This window comes from Falco rusticolus, chromosome 2, assembly GCF_015220075.1.
Source record: "Falco rusticolus isolate bFalRus1 chromosome 2, bFalRus1.pri, whole genome shotgun sequence".
Lineage (NCBI taxonomy): Eukaryota > Metazoa > Chordata > Aves > Falconiformes > Falconidae > Falco > Falco rusticolus.
The window spans coordinates 18,890,380-18,908,932 of NC_051188.1; the positions used below are offsets into that span (position 1 = coordinate 18,890,380).

The 18,553-nt window shown below is 41.5% G+C and overlaps 1 protein-coding gene across 1 annotated transcript; it reads left to right on the forward strand.

The window, feature by feature from the left end:
* Positions 1-820: 820 nt before the first annotated feature.
* Positions 821-17,565, forward strand: FDX1 (ferredoxin 1). Its single transcript, XM_037376968.1, has 4 exons — positions 821-1,229; positions 7,805-7,929; positions 10,736-10,865; positions 14,990-17,565. Exons 1-4 carry the CDS (start codon positions 1,069-1,071, stop codon positions 15,102-15,104), a joined length of 531 nt encoding a protein of 176 aa, XP_037232865.1. The 5' UTR covers positions 821-1,068; the 3' UTR covers positions 15,105-17,565.
* Positions 17,566-18,553: the final 988 nt, after the last annotated feature.

Here is an 18,553-nt window from a genome sequence, read left to right on the forward strand (position 1 = left end):
GTAAGACATCAGGAATAGCATCAGCTACCTCAAGTGCAATAGAAATAAACAACATTTCCTCCTTTTCCCCATTTATTTCTCCTCCTGTTTGAATCATTTCAAAGTAAATGCTCCATTTCTTCCTCATTCACTCAACACTCTCCGGTCTGGGTACAGCAGAGTGAAGGGGATGCACATAACCATCTAACCTAACCAGGCTTGTAGAGCAACGTGTACATTGCAGAGAGCCAAATTAAGTCTACAAGTGCAGTCTGTAATTGCTCAGAAAATCTCAGAATTTCCTATTGCATGTACTGGTATTTCAACCATTCACCATGAATGCTCACCTCCTGTTAAAACCTCTGATAGCACTGCTGTCACTTTGCTGATGCCTGGGTTTTAGAAGCTGATCTTCTGTTGTAAGAAATAGTAATGAGGAACTGGGAATTTCTCAGTGGTCCTGCCTGGACAGCCCGGTGGACAGCTGAGACTCCCGAGCTGCCAGCTCTGCTTCCCTGGGGCCATGTTTCTTGCCCTGCCTGCAGCCAGGGAGCCCAGTCCCTCGCAGGCCTGGCCTCCCAGAGATGGAGGAGCCATCTGGGATGTAGTGACAGCTCCTTGGGTGTCACCTCCACAGTGTCAGGGACCCCGCCAGGGCCCAGGCAGCGCTAAGCCCTGGCCCTGGCCCAAGCTGTGACAAGAAATCCCTCACAGACCCAACCAGGCAGGGCGGCAAGGGGCCGAGCTCCGCGGGACCGCCCTCCCGGGAAGACTAAGGCTAGCTGTTGGATTTGGGAACCAAAGAGCGTCCACCGGCCCGCAGCGCGCTCTGAGGGAGTAAGAGGGAAGCTGACGGAAAGGCGGCCCCTGGGGCGAGCGGTGTTCGTAAGGCCCGGCCCCTTCCCTCAGCGCATCGCTGCGCACTTTGCGTAACGCCGCTCTTTCCCCGCAAAGGGGGGCGGGAAGCGCGCTGCGTAGGCAGCTGCGAGAATCGCCGCTGCTCGCGCCAGAGGCGTAAGCGGTGGGACTTTGCCCCCGCCCTCCCGCGGTGCCGGCGCGGAGGCCCAGCGTTCCCGACCTGCTGCCGCCATGGCTGCCCCGGGGCCGGCCCGGCTGCTGCGGGCTGCCGCCGCTTCCTCCCGCCGCTGGCTCTTCTCCGCCTCGCCGGCAGCCGGGACGGGGCCGGGCTGCGGTAGCGCTGCCGTGAGGGCAGCCCGGCTGTTCAGCCTCTCTGCCCGGGCGGTGCTCAGGTAAGAGGGCCGGAGCCGCGAGGCGCCGGGTTGGCTCCTCACGGTGGCGGCCGCCTTCGCGCCGCAGCAGTGCCGTGCGTGCCGCGCCGCGCCGCCGCCTGGGCCTCGGTGCTGCGGGCACCGGGGGCCGGCGGCCGGCGGCCGTCTGTGGCACGGGCCGCCCGGGTGGGGGCGGCCGAGCTGTGCTGCCGCGGCGTGACCTTTCCCCGGTCGCTCGCCGCGTCGTGGGCCGCAGGGCCCCGCCGTCCCGGCCCCGCCGCCGCCTGGCCCCCTCGGGCCAGGTCCCGGCCGCCTCCGCGCCCCGGCTCTCGCCGTGGCGGTGGCACCGAAGCGCGCTGCGGGGGAGCCTGACGGCGGGCTGCCCCCGGGGTGTCGACCGGGCGCCCACGGCGGGTAGGCCGAGCCGTGCCGGGGGTTGTTAGCTGGAGGTGCCGGAGGGTCGGCCCGGGCCGAGGGACCGCACGTTGCGGTTAAGCCACCACGCTCTATGTGACCTGGAGCCCCGCTGAAAGAGCTTACAATGTTACGGAAAGCTAAACTAGGGTTCCTGTGTTCAAACTCGTTTTCTAAACGGCTGTGACTGGCTAGGCTTGTGGTGGAAGTACAGCACCCATCAGAGCCCAATACTAAAGATATCTTCGGCCTTTGGTATAGTTTTTCATTACTAAAGAGCTCTTCTGCGTCTAAGTGTGCAGAACACCTCCTCTTTTCACCACTATGTATGAGTAGGTGTTGCAAAATGCATTATGCCTGTAGACATTTAATATTCCACAGCCCACAACGATAGATTTGCAGCTTACTGCATGTAGTCAAAGACTGTATTTATGCATGGCCTTCTGGCTTGCAGCTTGTATATTTAAAGATAGGTCAGAGCCTACAGTTAGCTGTCTGTATTTAATATACAGAAGTCCTAAAAGCCTAATTTACTTGATTGCCAGAGAAGTTTCTTTGACTCAGAACAGGACCCACAGTCAGCTGCCCAACATCAGGGGCATAGCCTAGCCTGTTTCCACAGGGTTGGGTAGCACCCTCACCATCAAAGCTGTTTCAGTAGTTTGCTTTTAAACATTCCTGTAGGTGCTCTTTTACTTACTTCTAGCAGATAGCCTCTTTCCATATTAAAAGTAACTTTTTATTCTAGTACTGCCGTATGAGGTGGGGCAGTTGATAGTTGAGTGACCCAGCTGAGCGTCTTATAAGTCTGAGTGCCCTGATGATAATTATACTGAGGTCCCTGATTCGCAGCTTTTAATTCAAAATAGAAAAATGCCATTGTAAAATATTGTCAAGTTTTTTAAAAGTTATTGAAATTATTGAACAGGGTAAAAATAGGAGGAAAAAGAATACTAAAAAGGGAAAACCTTTCCTTACATAATAGTAATCCCTCAGGTCTTTAACAAACAGACTGAATACAGATTGGAATTTATTCACATTCATTGCGCAAGCATACCAGCAAAAAAGCTCTCTTAAGCAAGTATTTCAAATGTATTGTTTATATATTCCATGTAATCGCTTGGCTGAATGAGTAAATGAGTTGGGAGAAAAAGAAAACACTTCTTTCTATATGATCTATATTAGTGTGCTCTCCTTTTATGTGCAAGTTATTTTCTCTAGTCCTGCCATTTCTGGATGTTGTATTATTTGAGATCCAGTTCTTGAACTTTATGCTGTTCAAATATACAGTCAGTGTAAAGAGATAAAAAGATGCTTCACTCTTTGTGTATGTAAAATCAGCTGTATTTGTGTCTAGAGGATGAAGACCTAGCTATACAAAATCATTACCTGAGGTGACTCTTGTGAGCAGAGGTTCCCAGGTGTTTCAGTGAAGCATCAGGTGTTACGTGTTCATTTCCATTTCATTCTTTGTCTTGCTCCATTTTTATCCATTATCCTTCCTTTTCATTTCATAGCGAATAGTAGTTATCTCAGAATTCTTTTATACCTGTGTAGGTAGCCGTACAATATTTTTGATGCACAACATAATTACTACATGTTTTAAGGATTAGTTCAGATTAACCTCTTTATTTTGAGGCCTGTATAATAGTTTCATTCATGAAACTCTTCCGACAGTTAGGTGGGGCTGTTAAATTTACCATTGCCAGCCAGTAAGCCAGCTTTATTGCAGGCCCAACTTAAATGCCTCTGTGCAATGCATTTAGCATGGGTAATAAGAGGAATTAAGAGGTGGGTGCACATCTGCAGCAGGGCTGTGATCTTACTGGCATCACTGGGACATGGTGGGATGGCTCCTATGACTTGAGTGTTGGAATGTAAGGATACAGGCTCTTTAGGAAGGACAGACAGTATGAGGAGGTGGTGTCACCCTCTATGTCGATGATCAGCTGGAGTGCAGAGAGTTCCACCTCGGGATGTATGAGGAGCCAAACAAGAGCTCATGGGTCAGGATTAAAGGGAGAGCAAGGACAGGTGACATGATAGTGAGGGTCTGCTACAGGCTACCCAATCAAGAAGACTGAGTGGATGAGGCCCTCTATAGACAGACAGGAGCAGCCTCATGTTCACAAGCCCTGATTCTCATGGGGCTCTTCAGCGACCGGATAATCTCTTGGAGGGACCACACAGCAGGGCATAAGTAATCCAGGAGGTTTCTGGAATGTGTGGGTAATAACTTCTTTCTCCAAGTGATAGAGGAGCCAACAAGGAGAGGTGCTATGCTGGACTTTGTTCTCACCAACAAGGAGGGCCCGGTGGGCAGTGTGAAGCTCAAGGGTAGCCTTGGTGCAGTGACCATGACATGGTGGAGTTCAAGATCCTTAGGGTGGCAAGGAGGGCACACAGCAAGCTCGCTACTCTGGACTTCAGGAGAGCACACTTTGGTCTCTTCAGGGACCTGCTTGGTGGAGTACCGTGGGATAAAGCCTTGTAGGGAAGAGGGGCCCAAGAAAGCTGGTTGATACTCAAGGATCACCTCCTCCAAGCTCAGGAGTGAGGCATCCCAACAAAGAGCACGTCAGGCAGAAGTACCAGGAGTCTGGCATGGATGAACAAGGAGCTCCTGAAGAAACTCAAACACAAAAAGGAAGCCTACAGAGGGTGGAAGCAAGGACAGGTATCCTGGAACGGATGCTGAGAAATTGTCCAAGCAGCCAGGGTTCAGGCTAAAGCCCTGGTATAATTAAATCTGGCCAGGAGCATCAATGGCAAGAAGAAAAGCTTCTATTGGTATGTCTGATAAAAGGAAGACTAGGGAAAATGCAGGCCCTCTCCGGAAGACCTGGTTATCTAGCATGTGGAGAAGGCTGTGGTGCTCAATTATTTTTGTTGTTGTTTTTTGTTGTCTGCACTGGCAGGTGCTCCAGCTGTGGCACCCAAGTTGCCGAAGGCAAAGGCAGGGATGGGAGAATGAAGAATCAGCATTCCTGATAATCCTGAGGCTATTTATACTTGCATAGACCTAGCACGTTTCATGTGCGTTGCCTGTGACTAGTTCACAGTATGGTAGTGTTTGGTTAGGGTTTTTTTCTTCACGCAAACAATGTATGGGTAGACAAAAGCCATGTTACTTGAAATTTATGAAGTCTAAATATTGTTTCATGCAGGTGTGATTATTATTTTTTAATGATATCTCATAGTCATTTAAAAGATCAGCACTGTGTGTTTTGAATGTCTGACTAGTCTGATTATTATGTACACACACTTCTGAAAGTATTTTCACCACTCATGCTCATGCATAATAAAGCCTCAGTGATTTTTTTAAAATTACACGTTTTGGCTATATGAAGAGTGGTAAAGATGGCAATAGCAGAAAAACATCCTACTGGAAGACTTAAGAAGGCTGTCTCTAAGTTTATTACAAATAAGTGAAACTAAAATTTATCAACCATGGTGGATTAGATCCTGTAGAAAAGACTAGTTACTCTAGTGATCTTTTAACAAAAGTCATTAACTTAGTGGTGGTACTTTAGTTTGTCCTGTTGCTGCATGCCACACCAGTTAGGCGTGCACAGCCATGGTGCAGTTCCACAACTGGCTGAAGCTAATGTAAGATTGTTACTGCTGAGAAGAGGATCCCATTCCTGTTTACTCATTTTTGTTGTGGGCAGTGGCACTTCTGTCAGTTTTGCTTGCTGGTTCAGCTGGGGCTACTGTGTTACTATGGTTGATTTTCAGCCAGATTAGCAAAATGAGTTGACTTGCTGTAGTACAGGTGTAAGGATGATGGCAGGGCAGTTTGGAGTGAGGACCACCCAAACCCACTTTTCTTTTTTATATTAAAGAGATCAGGTTTAGCCGATCATTAAGCTTAGATTGTGTTATTACATCACAAAGTTGAAGTAACACAATGGCGGTAAGTTGATGTAAATGCCACATAAGTGGCAGATCTGACTGTGTGCTGGTTCAGACATTTGTATGGACATTGACCTGTGAAGGTTGTGTTTGGGCCAGTTTTGTTTCTGGGGGCGAAAGGAACAAAGCAGGGAGGGCAGGACCATTCTTCTTGTGACACTGTGGTATTATGCCAGATGAAAGTGTAATCACAGGTGAAGACAAGTTTCAGGTGTGTTTTGAAAACTGGGAGTGAGATTGACTTGTCTGTTACAAAGGTTCCAATCTTGCTGTTTGGTCCATGTTACTTGTGATCACCTCATCCTGTAATAGTGGATGGGGGTATGTTTCGGATATTGGAAGAAATACTTAGTACTTGCCAAGTCTCTGCTGTGGGCAGAGGATGCCCCTAAGTGTAAGTACATCTTGCATTGTGTGTCCTGTCAGGGTTGTGTTGACAGAAGTATTTCTGTAAATGAGAGTGTATTTCCGTGAGCTCTGGAAGGGCTTTGTCAACCAGTTTAACATTACGCGGTAGTGGTTTACTTTGGCTGTCAGAATGTGACTTTATACCTTTCCAGATGATGGGTTTAGATTGCAAGTCTTAAACTACCAATGGAGGTGGTGAACTTTGTGCTAGTATGTTTAAGAAGTGGGTTCTTGTTTCCTTGGTTGTGCTGTGAGAATTGTTAGCACAGCAAAGGAGCAAAACAAAAAGCAAACTGGTAACTTAAACCCTCACAGAACAGTTTGCTTGAGGTGGTTCTTTGATATCATGGGTGACTGTGCAACACTGATTGCATTTTGTGAAGATATATCTTAAGATACCTGCATTTTATTATAGTGCACACTTCAGTTGCATTCTGCAGCTCAGCAAGGTCAATCCTTCATTATCGATTATAATTTTGGAATGAATTTGTAGTTAATAGTAGCTTGTGTTCTCCTTCTGGAGAATGGACTGAGTGATGATATGACAAGAACTGAACATGACATCATAGTGAATCACGGTGCATACTGCTGCCAACTGAGCTTACAGTTGCGGCAAGTGTATTAAGTCTAGAGCAACAAACATTTGTTGTTTTGAAAAACAAGCTAGGGCTTAGATTGCTAAAAACACCTTTTCTTTTACCAGTTCAAAAAATAATCTGTTCACTGATGCTTCATTATGGCTATTTTTAAATTTTTGCTTTAATATTCAGCTCTACAGTTAAGTTTTCCTAGGGGCAACTTGATTTTTCAAGCGTGTGTGTTTTCCATATGATAGATCACCCAAAGCCCACAGTTACTAAAAAAGATCAGAAGTAATATTAAGCATGCTGTTCTTAAACGTGGATTTCACATCGAAACACATTTTTGCATTAGCTTTCAGTTGTTCTATTTGTATCTGTTATCGCTTGGTAGGATTTTTTGCTGTCCATCCAACAAGTTTTTTTTGTTTTGCTCACTTTCTGTAGGAAAGAAAATAGTCTGTTTAGAAGCAAACAAACTGTATTTTATTTGTTATTATATTAAAAGCTTTCCTTTAATTTGCATGTCAAATAACATAATATGGAACACAAAAAGAATCTTGGGGTTTTGTGCATATTAAAAGCTTTAGTCTTAAACGTATATGCAGACTGCGAGAGATTTCTTTCTTAAATAAATATTAATTGCCTGAAAAGCAAAGCAGGAAAATACAAAGCCACCTTTCTTTGAAGGCAATGTCCAAACTTTGAACTTCACTGGAATTGGTATTTACAAGGTGAAATCCTAAGAGAACCTGTGGTCAATAAAAGCATTCTGCTTTTGGAGTATTTCCATGTTTGGGAGGAGAGGAGAATCAAATTTTGAACTAAAAAGTAAAATGTCTTGGACTTTAAGCAGGAATGGGAAAATTTAAAATTCATCCTAAATGTTAATGATGAGAACAATTAAAATTTCATAAATCCAAAGCAGAGGTCCACAGAAAGCTGTGGAGAGAAGCATTTTACATAAGCTCTTTGCTTTGATAAAAGTACGACTATTGTGCCTAAAATAAAATAGCTCTGACTTGGTGAAAGGTAAAACATCAGGATTCTGTATAGTTCCTAGTGACAAAACACAAACCAAGTTTTCCTTCTTATTTTTCATGGCCTTTGTTCAATGTACAGCAATAAATGGCTGTACCTGTTACAGCTTTTAAAAGCCAGTCAGTTAGGTCTCTGTGCTGCTAGAGTTGATTACTGCTTTAATAGTATTCAGTCAATGTTAAAGAGCTAAAAAATTGTATAATTCTTTCTTTAATTCCATTACATACTTTTCTTTTTCAGCTCAGAAGATAAAATAACTGTTCATTTCATAAATCGTGATGGTGACAAATTAACAGCCAAAGGAAAACCTGGGGATTCACTGTTGGATGTTGTTGTTGATAATAATCTAGACATAGACGGTTTTGGTAAGTAGATTCACTGAATACTCTATTCAGTGTCTAGACATCGTTATGTTACCAGTTTATTTATAAATATTAATAGAATTGTAGAATCATTTAGGTTGGAAAAGACCCTTAAGATCATTCAGCCCAACTATAAATGAATATTTACTTATGAATTTATTTATAAAACCTAGCTGTACTTTATTTGGATTTTCTCCCCATTTGTTCTTTCCTGCAGGTGCATAGAATATTTTGGGTTAAGTACCAAAAAAATATTTGGGGTGAGCCTTGCTTGAATGTTCAAGGAGGGGAATGTGGACAGAGTGCTGTCAAGGTGGAGTCTGAAAGATGCCACCTGCAGACTCTTGTGAGCTGAAAGGTTCTGGAGACAACACAAAACTGGTGTGTTTTTAACAGTGTCTGGTTACGTCGGTGTTGCTATGCTGTCTCAGTTCATTGTTGGGCTTTTCGTAGCACAAATTGATGTAGTATTTGTGTGCTAAGCGAAAGAAACAACCAAATCCATGTTGGTTGGAAGGGAAGAGCGAGAATTTTAATTCTTATTAAGACTGGGGTAAAGGAGACCAGTGCCCTGGTGAAATTCTAACTCGGTGCAAGTTCTGCTTAAAATCAAAATGGGAGGAAGTTACAACACCTCTGTATTCCTTCAAGCTTTTGCACTTTCTGTACTTAGTTCCATTGAAGTTGTAGAATTCTGCCCGTGCAAAGCAGGGATGTTTGTTAATGGCGATTAAATACCTCCAGACCAGTATTTATGTGAACGTTAGCTTAAGAATTAATAGTACAAAATAAAGCAGGAAGTGAAAGTACAGTTTGCATGAGTGCATGCGCATAGCCTGGAGCAATTAGCCGGGAGGGGGGGGGGAGGGGCGGGAAAGTAGGGTAGTATAGCACTGTTGGAAATCTGAGGTGTGTTTTATTTCAGTGCAAATAAATTTCACTGCTAGAATAAAATCCTTGATAAGGTTTTAAATCTCAGACTTATGTCTGAGACCACTCTTATGTCTAGATTTGCATACATCTGGGGAAGAAGAATTAGCTCTTTAAAAAATCTTTTGCATTACGGGTTGGGGTAACTAGCTCTGTGTCATTTATTAAATATGGCTAGTCTGCTTATATTCTACAGTAAATATTCTCTTAGTTTGTGTAAGCATCAGCCATGTTAAAGCGCTGTGGTAAGGGTGGGGGCGGGAAATAACAGATAATGCTGTTAAACAGAAGCCAAACTAAAAATTGGAAATACTCTAACAATCTTCAATTGTAATATGCTAGTCCCATTTCAATAATCATTTGTTAATGAAACATCATACGAGGGCAGAGAAATAATGCAGTATAAGTAATGTAAAAATGCATGTTCTGTGTTTAGAAAAAAGTGAGGGGAAAAATGTATATCTTACCTGTTCACTTCTGTCACTAGGGGGCATCCCAAGTGCAGTAATAATAATCTTTATAAGGACTTCGAAAACTTTTGACTGATTCAGCTGCACTCGATTTGTTTGCTGCTCCTGGCTTTGTAGTTGCAGAAAGACCTTTCACTATTCAAATAGATTGATTAGTGTTCTTTCTTCCCCTCCTTTCTCCCTCACCTCCGCCAACATTAAAACACTTAAACTGCTGAATGACAAACTTTACATTATTTGACACTTTATTTAAACTCAACTTTTTCACATGCATTTGTAGGTACTTGAATACATGATATATTTCAAGTCTTCTAGTACAGTGTCATGCTCACTTTGAATATATGCTGTTGATACCGTTACTATATGTAACAGCATGGTACTTTCTGTGTGGTTCTTGTGGTCTGATGGTGAATCCCACTGCTTTTCATAGCAGTGGTTATACTCACAGCCTTGCTTCCCTTTGTTTCTGTATGGGTACAGAGGTGGTGTAGTCGTGATACATTAGCCAAGTTTCACTTATTTACTCATTTCCAGGGAAAGCAAAATCAAGAGTACTACCTGCTTCTCTTTTACCAGTTTAAGTCAGAGGTGGGGGTTTGTGTCCCCCAACTCCAGTCTCTACGCAAGTATGAAGAGTTCAGCTTTCTCCTCCTTTTGAAATTGCATGTTTGTTTTTCAGCAAAGGGGAGAACTGTGTGCTAACCCTATACAGTGGCAGAGACAAATTTGTTAGTGTTCAAACTTTCACTGTTCTGTGATGACTTAATTGCTCTAGCAAGCAGGTGTAGTTGATGCTTATTCTGTTCAACCATAGCAAATTCCTAGATCCTTGGCTTGGGCTGCATTACCTAGTAATACATGTAGGCCTCTGACACAGAGAAAACGATCTCTGCTGATGCCTGACTACTTGTGTTGCTGTGAATTTGTGTTCTGTTGAATGAGAAAAAATAACAAGTACAAAAATCCCTCCTTTCTGTACATCGGGGGAATTTTTTGTATAGCAAGTGTCCTCTGTTGAACTTTTTGAGGAAGCCCCAAAATGATGGGAAAGAGAAGGATAGAAGAATCAACCTTGGAAATAAATTAAGAAGAGCTGGTTGATAGCAGCATTGTTTGCTTTTGCATTCTTACAGTAGAAAACTTTTCTCTCTTTAAATGGTAGAAAGAGAATTAGTTAAGTATTTTAATTAACTACAGCATTCAAGTAAATCTTAATGTTGTAGGGACTGTAGAAATACCATTGGCAGTTGAATGCAGAGTAGATACATGAATGTGGGAATATATGAAACATTAATTTTATTAATCAACAGAGATACTTCTTGTATGAGACATATAAAAGGTTTCTTCTGAAATTGTGCTGTAATTTGAAACTTGGATTTTCTGTTATCTTGAATTATTTTTTTCTTTAGGTGCATGCGAAGGAACGCTAGCCTGTTCAACTTGCCATTTAATCTTTGAAGACCACATATTTGAGAAACTAGATGCAATTACTGATGAAGAGATGGACATGCTGGACCTGGCATACGGCCTCACAGAAACGTAAGGCAGCATAACACTTCAGTACATCAAAGAATGGAAAGATGAGTTTGCAGATGGGGCAGTCCAGTATTCTTAAATGCCTTAATGGGCTTTTAATGAATAGCTGAATTCTGTTACACAAATGGGACTGTCAAATTTAAATATTGTTTATCCGAATTCATGTTAAAAAGATGGTAGTAGTAGTAGTAGAAGTAGTAACTTCAGTTTTTGTAACTGAAGAGTGGCAGTTACCAGTACTTGCTCTTCAGAGGTGTCTGATGTGGAAGTGTCAGATGCTGAAAAAAAGACCAAAAACCCACTTCCTTCAACAAAAACTTTGTTGCTGCTGTCATGTGTGTGAATTTTTATGTTCTTGTTTCCCTTCTCTTTTCTGTCTTTCTTAGCCTGTAGCTAGTTAATGTATTTTATGAATGTGTTTACACTGGTATTTTAGTTTTGGTCAGATCTTTTTGCAGAATCACAGAAGGGCTGAGGTTGGAGGGGACTTCTTGAGGTGTTCTGGTGCAACCCCCTGTTCAAACAGGGCCACCTAGAGCCAATGCCCAGGACCATGTCCAGTTAGCTTTTGAGTATCTCCAGAGATGGAGACTCCACTGTTGTTTATGTACTTTGATAAGATCTTCACCCTGAGCCTTCTCTAGGATAAACAGTGTCTGCATGGCAGTGTCCCCGCTTGTCATGCTTTGACTCGTGTCAGAGTGCTCTTGGTGCACACAAGCCAGATTCCCCTTTGGGTGAAACTAATCCCAAAATGTGCCCTGACTGCTAATGGGCATTTCGGTGCATAGGATCAGACTAGTGGTATTCTGAAGTAACCCTCTTTTCTACATCTCTCCCACCATCATGTACCGTGTCATTAGGGTATCGCATCTTCATCGCAGGCTCATTCCTAGTGGGCTGCGCTACTTGCTGGTGTACATGTAGCCTGTATCATAGAACATACCTGTATGAACAGTAGACAGCTCCACCTTACAAGGTTTCATAAGCCCTTTCTGTCACGCTTCAAGGTAACTGCTTGTTCCAGTTGTTCTTGCAGAATTTTTCCAGTGATGTCAGAGGGCTTTATACCTGGCCTATATAGCATTGAGTTTTTATGTCTGTGTGAAGAATTACTGAGTTAACTCATTTATCTCCTTATATCAGTAATGGGAATCCCATAGTAATTGTTTCTATGTGACAGTACACTTTCTCAGTTCAGCCAAATCTTAACTTTCTGAGAGGTTGTAAAGGCAAAGAAGTCAAGCTATGATAAACTTTTTTTAGCTTCTTTTGTTTTATCCTTTTTCCTGTCTCCCCAAAAATCATTTTCAATTTTGAAAAAAATCATAAGCCTATTAAGGGTGAGTTTACTTCACTCTTACCATCTACCATAATTCTAAAAGTAACCTTTTAGATTCTGGGCCAAACCAAATCCTAAATAGCTCTGGAGGCCAGTGATCTAATAAATTTTTTTCTTTGGCTGTCTTTTAATTAAAGATTTAAAGCAAGGAGCTTTTACTGACAAACAGTAGAAAGCCAGAGCTTTCTGTTTAAATATTTCTATGTTCTCCTAGAGTTCTTCAAACTGAATTTAAGTTTTAGGCCCTCTGAAAACACTTGTACTGCTGTCAGGTTTTCCTAACATGATGTGTTCTTCCTATGGCCAGGGATCTTTTATATGTGTGAGAGGATGACTTCTTCTGGAAGGTGGAGTTTTGAGTGACTGATACTTGCCAGAGTTTACCTGGTCTCATGTGCTAATACAAACTTGTGTAATGGAGATGCACTACTATGCTCTATCATAAGTGTAAGGATAAAAGGTTTTTCTTGTCAGTGACTGTATTTGGGAAAGCTTCAGCTAGCAGCTGCCATGAGAGCTTTTTTTTTTTTTTGTAAATGAAGGACTAATTAGAAAGGTTAAAATGAAATTGTTTTGACAAACTGTCGAACAGTAGGGATTATTAAAAGTAGTAAGATAGGGGAGAGGCAAGCCCTGGCAAGTTAAATGTTTAAAGAGAATACCGAAGGAAAAAAAATATGCAGAGAAACAGCTTGCTAAAAAGTAGAAAAATATTTTTGTTTCTAACCTATCAGAAGCAGGAAGCTTGTCTGCGTGAAGAGCCTGTGGGTGATGTAGAAGGTGCACTTAAAATATAAAAAGATAACATAAGTCAAGTTTCTTTTGCATTGCTGTTTCCAGAGATGTTACGCCATGTCTGTGCACTGGAAGATTCCTTTGCAGAGGGCTTCTTGGAGTGTCTGTCTCAAACTGGATGAGTCCATAGAATTAATATTACAGCAAATAAGTAAAATGGGTAGTGACAAATGGTGATGACTAGGTAGCATTCACCCAGGCGTTCTACAGGAGCTATGACACTTCTCAACTACTGTCTGTACGGCTTAATTAGTTGGTTTAAAACTGCTTCCACATCAAAGGAATGGACGGTAGCACCCCAACTTTTAAAATGAGATCATCGGAACTGAAGAACAGTGAGTCTGATTGCATACTGGACATGTTAATCGTGTGTCTGTGGGCTGCTGCTTTTTTATAGTTTGTACTACATGATGGTAAGCAAAGAATTCAACAGAGCTTTTGTAGAGGGATGTAACAGGTACGGGAATTCTTCAGTTGAGTCACTGAGTATGAAGAAAATATTACAGTTCATGTAGCGTACTTAAATCCTTTACTAAGTTTTGTGTTGCAGTGGGATAAGAGTGGAGACCCTGTAAAGGATAAGTAATTGGTTTTAAAAAAAAATAGCTTGCTTGCGGGGATTGACTAAATGATCTTTTTCGGGGTCCAAGCTTCTTCACCTTTAAGGGGTGGAGGAATCTGGTTAAATATCTCTAAAACTGTAAATGCTGTGGAAGAATTTGAATAGGAGAAGGTAGTTTGTTTCTCACAGTGTTATTTAGTGCTGCCTAGTTTTTGTACTGCTGTGTAGCAGTCTCAAAACAAAGGGCAGTGTGATTTCACATGAAGTGAATCCATTGCCACGCTACAGAGTATGTATGCAGTCAGCATTGGTCTGTAGTGAAAAAACATACTTTAGTAAAATTAAGCCGTATGAGCAATGCTGCATATAAATACCAGAAGTCATATCTATAAGATTCCATTTCTAAAGCTATTTTTATGGGTACATATTAATGAGATTAAATCTTCTGGTTAATGTATGTATTAATATGGACAATCCAGTAATTTGTGGTATACAGTCACTTACATAAAGTGTTACTTTTGGGTATAGTACTGAATTGGGGGCTTTAATTGATCACTACATGCTTGAAAGAGTTCTGTGTAGATGTTAATGTAGTACCATTTTTTAATAATATCTCTGCCAACATTCCTGTACTGATTAAATCCTTCAACTAGTGCTACAGGATATTGCCCGTCCTTGCCAATGTTTTAAGTATTCTGTACTTCAGTACCAAGGCATAGACACTGAATTAAAGATATCTCAGTAATAAAAGTGGCTTATAATGTCTGCAGAATTTTGTTGTGGTATTAAATATTTTTTAGTTGCTTACATACAACATTTTTTCATGTTGAATAAATGATAGGTAGAAAAGTGAAGGATTACATCTCCTCAGGTGCCATGAGTATTTTAGCCTTCTCTTTTCTACGTTTCTTGTCTTTTCACTCTTACTTTTCTGTCTTAATGACTCAATCTGGAGTTGTTTAGTTTGAAGACATTGGACCCTGGATAGGATAGGTTATGCTTTTTATGAGGCTTTCACTCAAATTCATTGCCTTCATCTCTTCAGAGACGCCAAATGTCCTTTGGGAGATCAAATGTCACTCGCTGCACTTGACCTAACTATTGGTGACCCATTGAAAGTGGAAGGGTCACCCTTACTATATGTTGTCTCAGCAATAGGAAGTACTCAGTGTATACCTTTCCAACGTACTTGTTATTTAATGATGATAGCAATGAACTCTGTTATTTAATGTAAATCATTATTATTGCCACGTATATCTTTGCATTGATGCATGCAGTTCACTACTGATCTTGATTAAGACCATGTACAAGAGTGGCTGTTTCTAGATCATAATACGTTCAGGATGGCTGAATGTTGGAGGCATAAGGGGGTAAATGCTGTTAGATATGATTGGCTAAAACTAACGACAATGTCGTATTTCCCTACAGATCACGTTTAGGCTGCCAAATTTGCTTGAAGAAATCGATGGATAATATGACTGTTCGAGTACCAGAAGCTGTTGCCGATGCTAGACAATCAGTAGATATGAGTAAAAACTCCTAAAAGAAAACATCTTAGGGGTTTTAAAGAAGCTTAATTATTTTTATAACTTATTTTTAAATGTATAATTAAATATGGAAACTTACATAATTGTGAGTTATTTTATATGACTATCAATATTAGATTAATGCTATTTTAATTTTCTTTATAGAACCTCCTATATTTTTACGCTTAAAATGCAATAATACTTCTTATAAATGATTACTGGATTATAAATGTTAGCAACTGCATTACAGATTTCATATAATGTTATGCCAAAACCTTTAACGATGTTTGAAAACTGGATCACTTCTACAAGACTTCTCCTAAAAACCCCATGGCATTTCTCTGTTTCAGACCTGGATATGTAAGAGAACGAGAGTGCGTGGGGTCTTTTTAAAGTGTTGTCATTAAACATGGTGTGCTTGGAGCTAATTCACGCTCTTAGTAAATATGATACTTTCTCAGCAAATACTGGGTTTTCAGGGTAGGGATTTTACAAACTTTGGAATCTTAATGAGATGTAGCCACTTTTGTCTTGCAAAAATACCATTAAAACCATGAAATCTAGGGGCCAAATGGGAATGTTGGCACCTGCAGCTTAATTGCTGCAGTGCACCTCTGTTGCCCAAATCAGAAGTCAAAAAACCTCAACCGTATTTGTTTGACTACACTACAAATTTGGGGATACGCATGACTTAGAAGAGTAAAGCCTTGGAGCTGTCTAATGGGAGAACATAACCACTGGAGGTAATTGTGAATTATTGGCATTCTCTGGAGATGGCCGAGTTGGGATTGAAGAAGGCAGTGTTTGCCAATACAACATTTGTTCTGAAATCTTTATTGCATTTTGAGTTCTGAGCTTGTTCAGGAGGCAGTCTGGTGTTAGCTAGGGTATTCAGCTTAAAGAGATTTGCAGATTCTGGGCCTTGCTCTGAGGATCATTTCAGTAACAGTTGATGTGAAATGATCAAGTATAGTTATTCCATAAAGATGGACTAGGTTCCCCAGAAGATGTAGGGAGACCTCCATGGTGGCATAGTGTGTGGGCTGATGATGAAGAGCTTTCAGCTGGATCTTGTTTTAATCTTTCTGAAGTAGACCAAAATAAAATAATATTGCTAAGACTTCCTATTATTCTCTCCAGTTTTTGTTGCCTAAATACTTAAATGAAATGGTCGTCACCAACACAATAATTGTTACCCTTATAAAGTTATTTTAATTTTTTGGTGTATTTTTATAGATAAATATATATATATAAATATGTTTATTTACATTTGGATGATCTAATTCATTCATTAATGCCTTATTTGAACTGATGACAATAACATCTAGACATCTTTCCTTGCATTATTGTATTTATGGAGAGGAGGGAAAAATAATATTTTTCTGGTGTTGATATTTGGATTATTCTGAGCTTCATGAAGAGGAGAAAAAATAAGTCCTTCTTTGTTATAAAAAGAAATGTTTTCTAGAACTGTATTGAAAGTAGATCTGGTTCAGATTCTTTCATTTCCCATCTTGAGTAGCTATTACTTTGTTTCCTGGTGTTCCCTTTGGACTTTCCCCTAAACCAAGACATGCTTAATGCGGTCTGCTGAGAACTTAATCATACAGGGCTTTCAGAATACATTTCCTATCTCATCTAACTCAAAGTACGACTTCAGAGTTGAAATTTCCTGGCCTTTTGAAAGACAAAGAGCGATGCTGGGTAGAAGGGTGGAAATAAATTGAAGAAATGTTCTGAAGATGCTGCTGTCTTTCTCTTCAACTGCTGTGACTAACCATAATTTAGAGGTTACCCTCCCACAATTGGGCACTAAGGTAAATCAGTTCTCACTTTGCATTGCCTTTGTCCTGAATTCATCTGTATATAGTAATTATTACTAAATCTTGAACTTTTTTTTTTTTTAACATGAGATACAGCTCTTTAGCTTCCAAGAGAGGGAACTCAGGTTATAACCAGATGTACTGTGCATTCTTACATTGGAAAGAAATCTGAGGTTTCGGTATAGCTGTTGGGTTTAGGGGTGGATGTTGGTGTTTGGGTTTCGGGGGTTTCTTGGATTTTGGTTTGGGTCTGGCTATTGGTTTTTTTTTGTTTTATGTACAGCACCAGGCACTTCTCCTTGGGGGAATCTTGAAGCACTTAACACTGTGTTAAACAAATGTGAAACGGCTCTTGCGACAGTTTTCTTTCTAAGCCAAGGTTTCATTGAGCACTTCCTGTGACAGCTGCTCATTACAAAGACTTTGACTCTCCTGTAGTGTGCCTGTGGAAGGAATTACTTAGCACAGCAAGGCAAAAAAGGACACTTCAAAGTTCATTTTGAATCCTAGAGGTATCCCATATTGCATGCAAATGGAAATCTCAGAAGGCAAAGGAACTGATGTGTAATCCCTGAAATACACAGCTCGGAGATACTTGCTTCCTTGTTGTCAAAATCATTTGCAAATAAATCTTGTTTTATATCACTTTCTGACACACCTTGTTTGTATTGATTTTTCTTCCCTTTTTCTCTAAGCAGTGAGTGTATTTCTGGGTGTGAAATGGAACTTAACAGTTAATGATACACGTTCAAGTGTAAGTATGAACTGTTGTGCAATGGCACACAATTAAAACATCAAACCTAGTTAAATGTGTATTTACTTCCTTGTCCAAATAAAGATTACAGGTAACCTGCTTTCTAAAAGCATTTCCTTTCTCTGGTAAAGTATCTTCTGTCTCTCACCCCTCAAAAATGAGAAGAAAATCACAACTGACTTTGTTCCCTGTGGTTTTAAACTTCAGTTCACGGCATGTGCTCACAGTGTGGGGCAGGCACGTGCTTTTAATTCACAAGCACTGGGGGGGGTGGGGGGTGCTGCCTTCTGATTCTTGGGGGTGGAACGGTGCTTTGGATTTCCTTGGTTTTGTGAGGAAGGCAGGAGAAAACCATCCTCTGGTGAAAGGAAAGGTTTCCTCTCTTTGAGAGTGGGGGGGAGCATGTCTGTGGCTCTAGGTCACGTCCCTTCCCTCTACCCCCTTAACTGCGTTGGGTTTGGGATCCTGTTGGCTTCTGTTCTGGGCAGGGAAGCTGACCACAGGAGGTTGCAGTCCCCCCTGTTTCTGTCATGTTCTGTGTTTGTGTGGTGTCTGAAGGGGAAAGGAGGTGCCTCGTGCTCCCACATGGCTACATCTCGTTCTGCTGGGGGAAATGGCCATCACTGGAGTGCGAGCTGTCACTGGGGAGAGGAGAAGGGAAGTTCTCCAGGCAGTTTGTTACTTCTTGGGCAGAAAACAACCTGAATCCGAAGTTCCCCAGTTTTGACTACAGGGCTCCAAAAGATTTAAAGCAGTTGTGTCCCAACTTAATTCACATTCCATCTGGAGGCAAGCTGAAAAGGCCATGTCCATAAACGGCTGCAGTGAAAGTGGCAGTGCTTCCCCTGCTTACAGGTCTGGGCTAGGGCATGGACACTCCCTACAGCCT

Coding starts and splice junctions, on each gene's coding strand:
- FDX1 (XM_037376968.1), top strand. CDS start 1,069: ATGGCTGCCCCGGGGCCGGCCCGGCTGCTGCGGGCTGCCGCCGCTTCC. Junction 1,230..7,804: donor TCTGCCCGGGCGGTGCTCAG/GTAAGAGGGCCG, acceptor TTTCTTTTTCAG/CTCAGAAGATAAAATAACTG. Junction 7,930..10,735: donor TCTAGACATAGACGGTTTTG/GTAAGTAGATTC, acceptor TTTTTTCTTTAG/GTGCATGCGAAGGAACGCTA.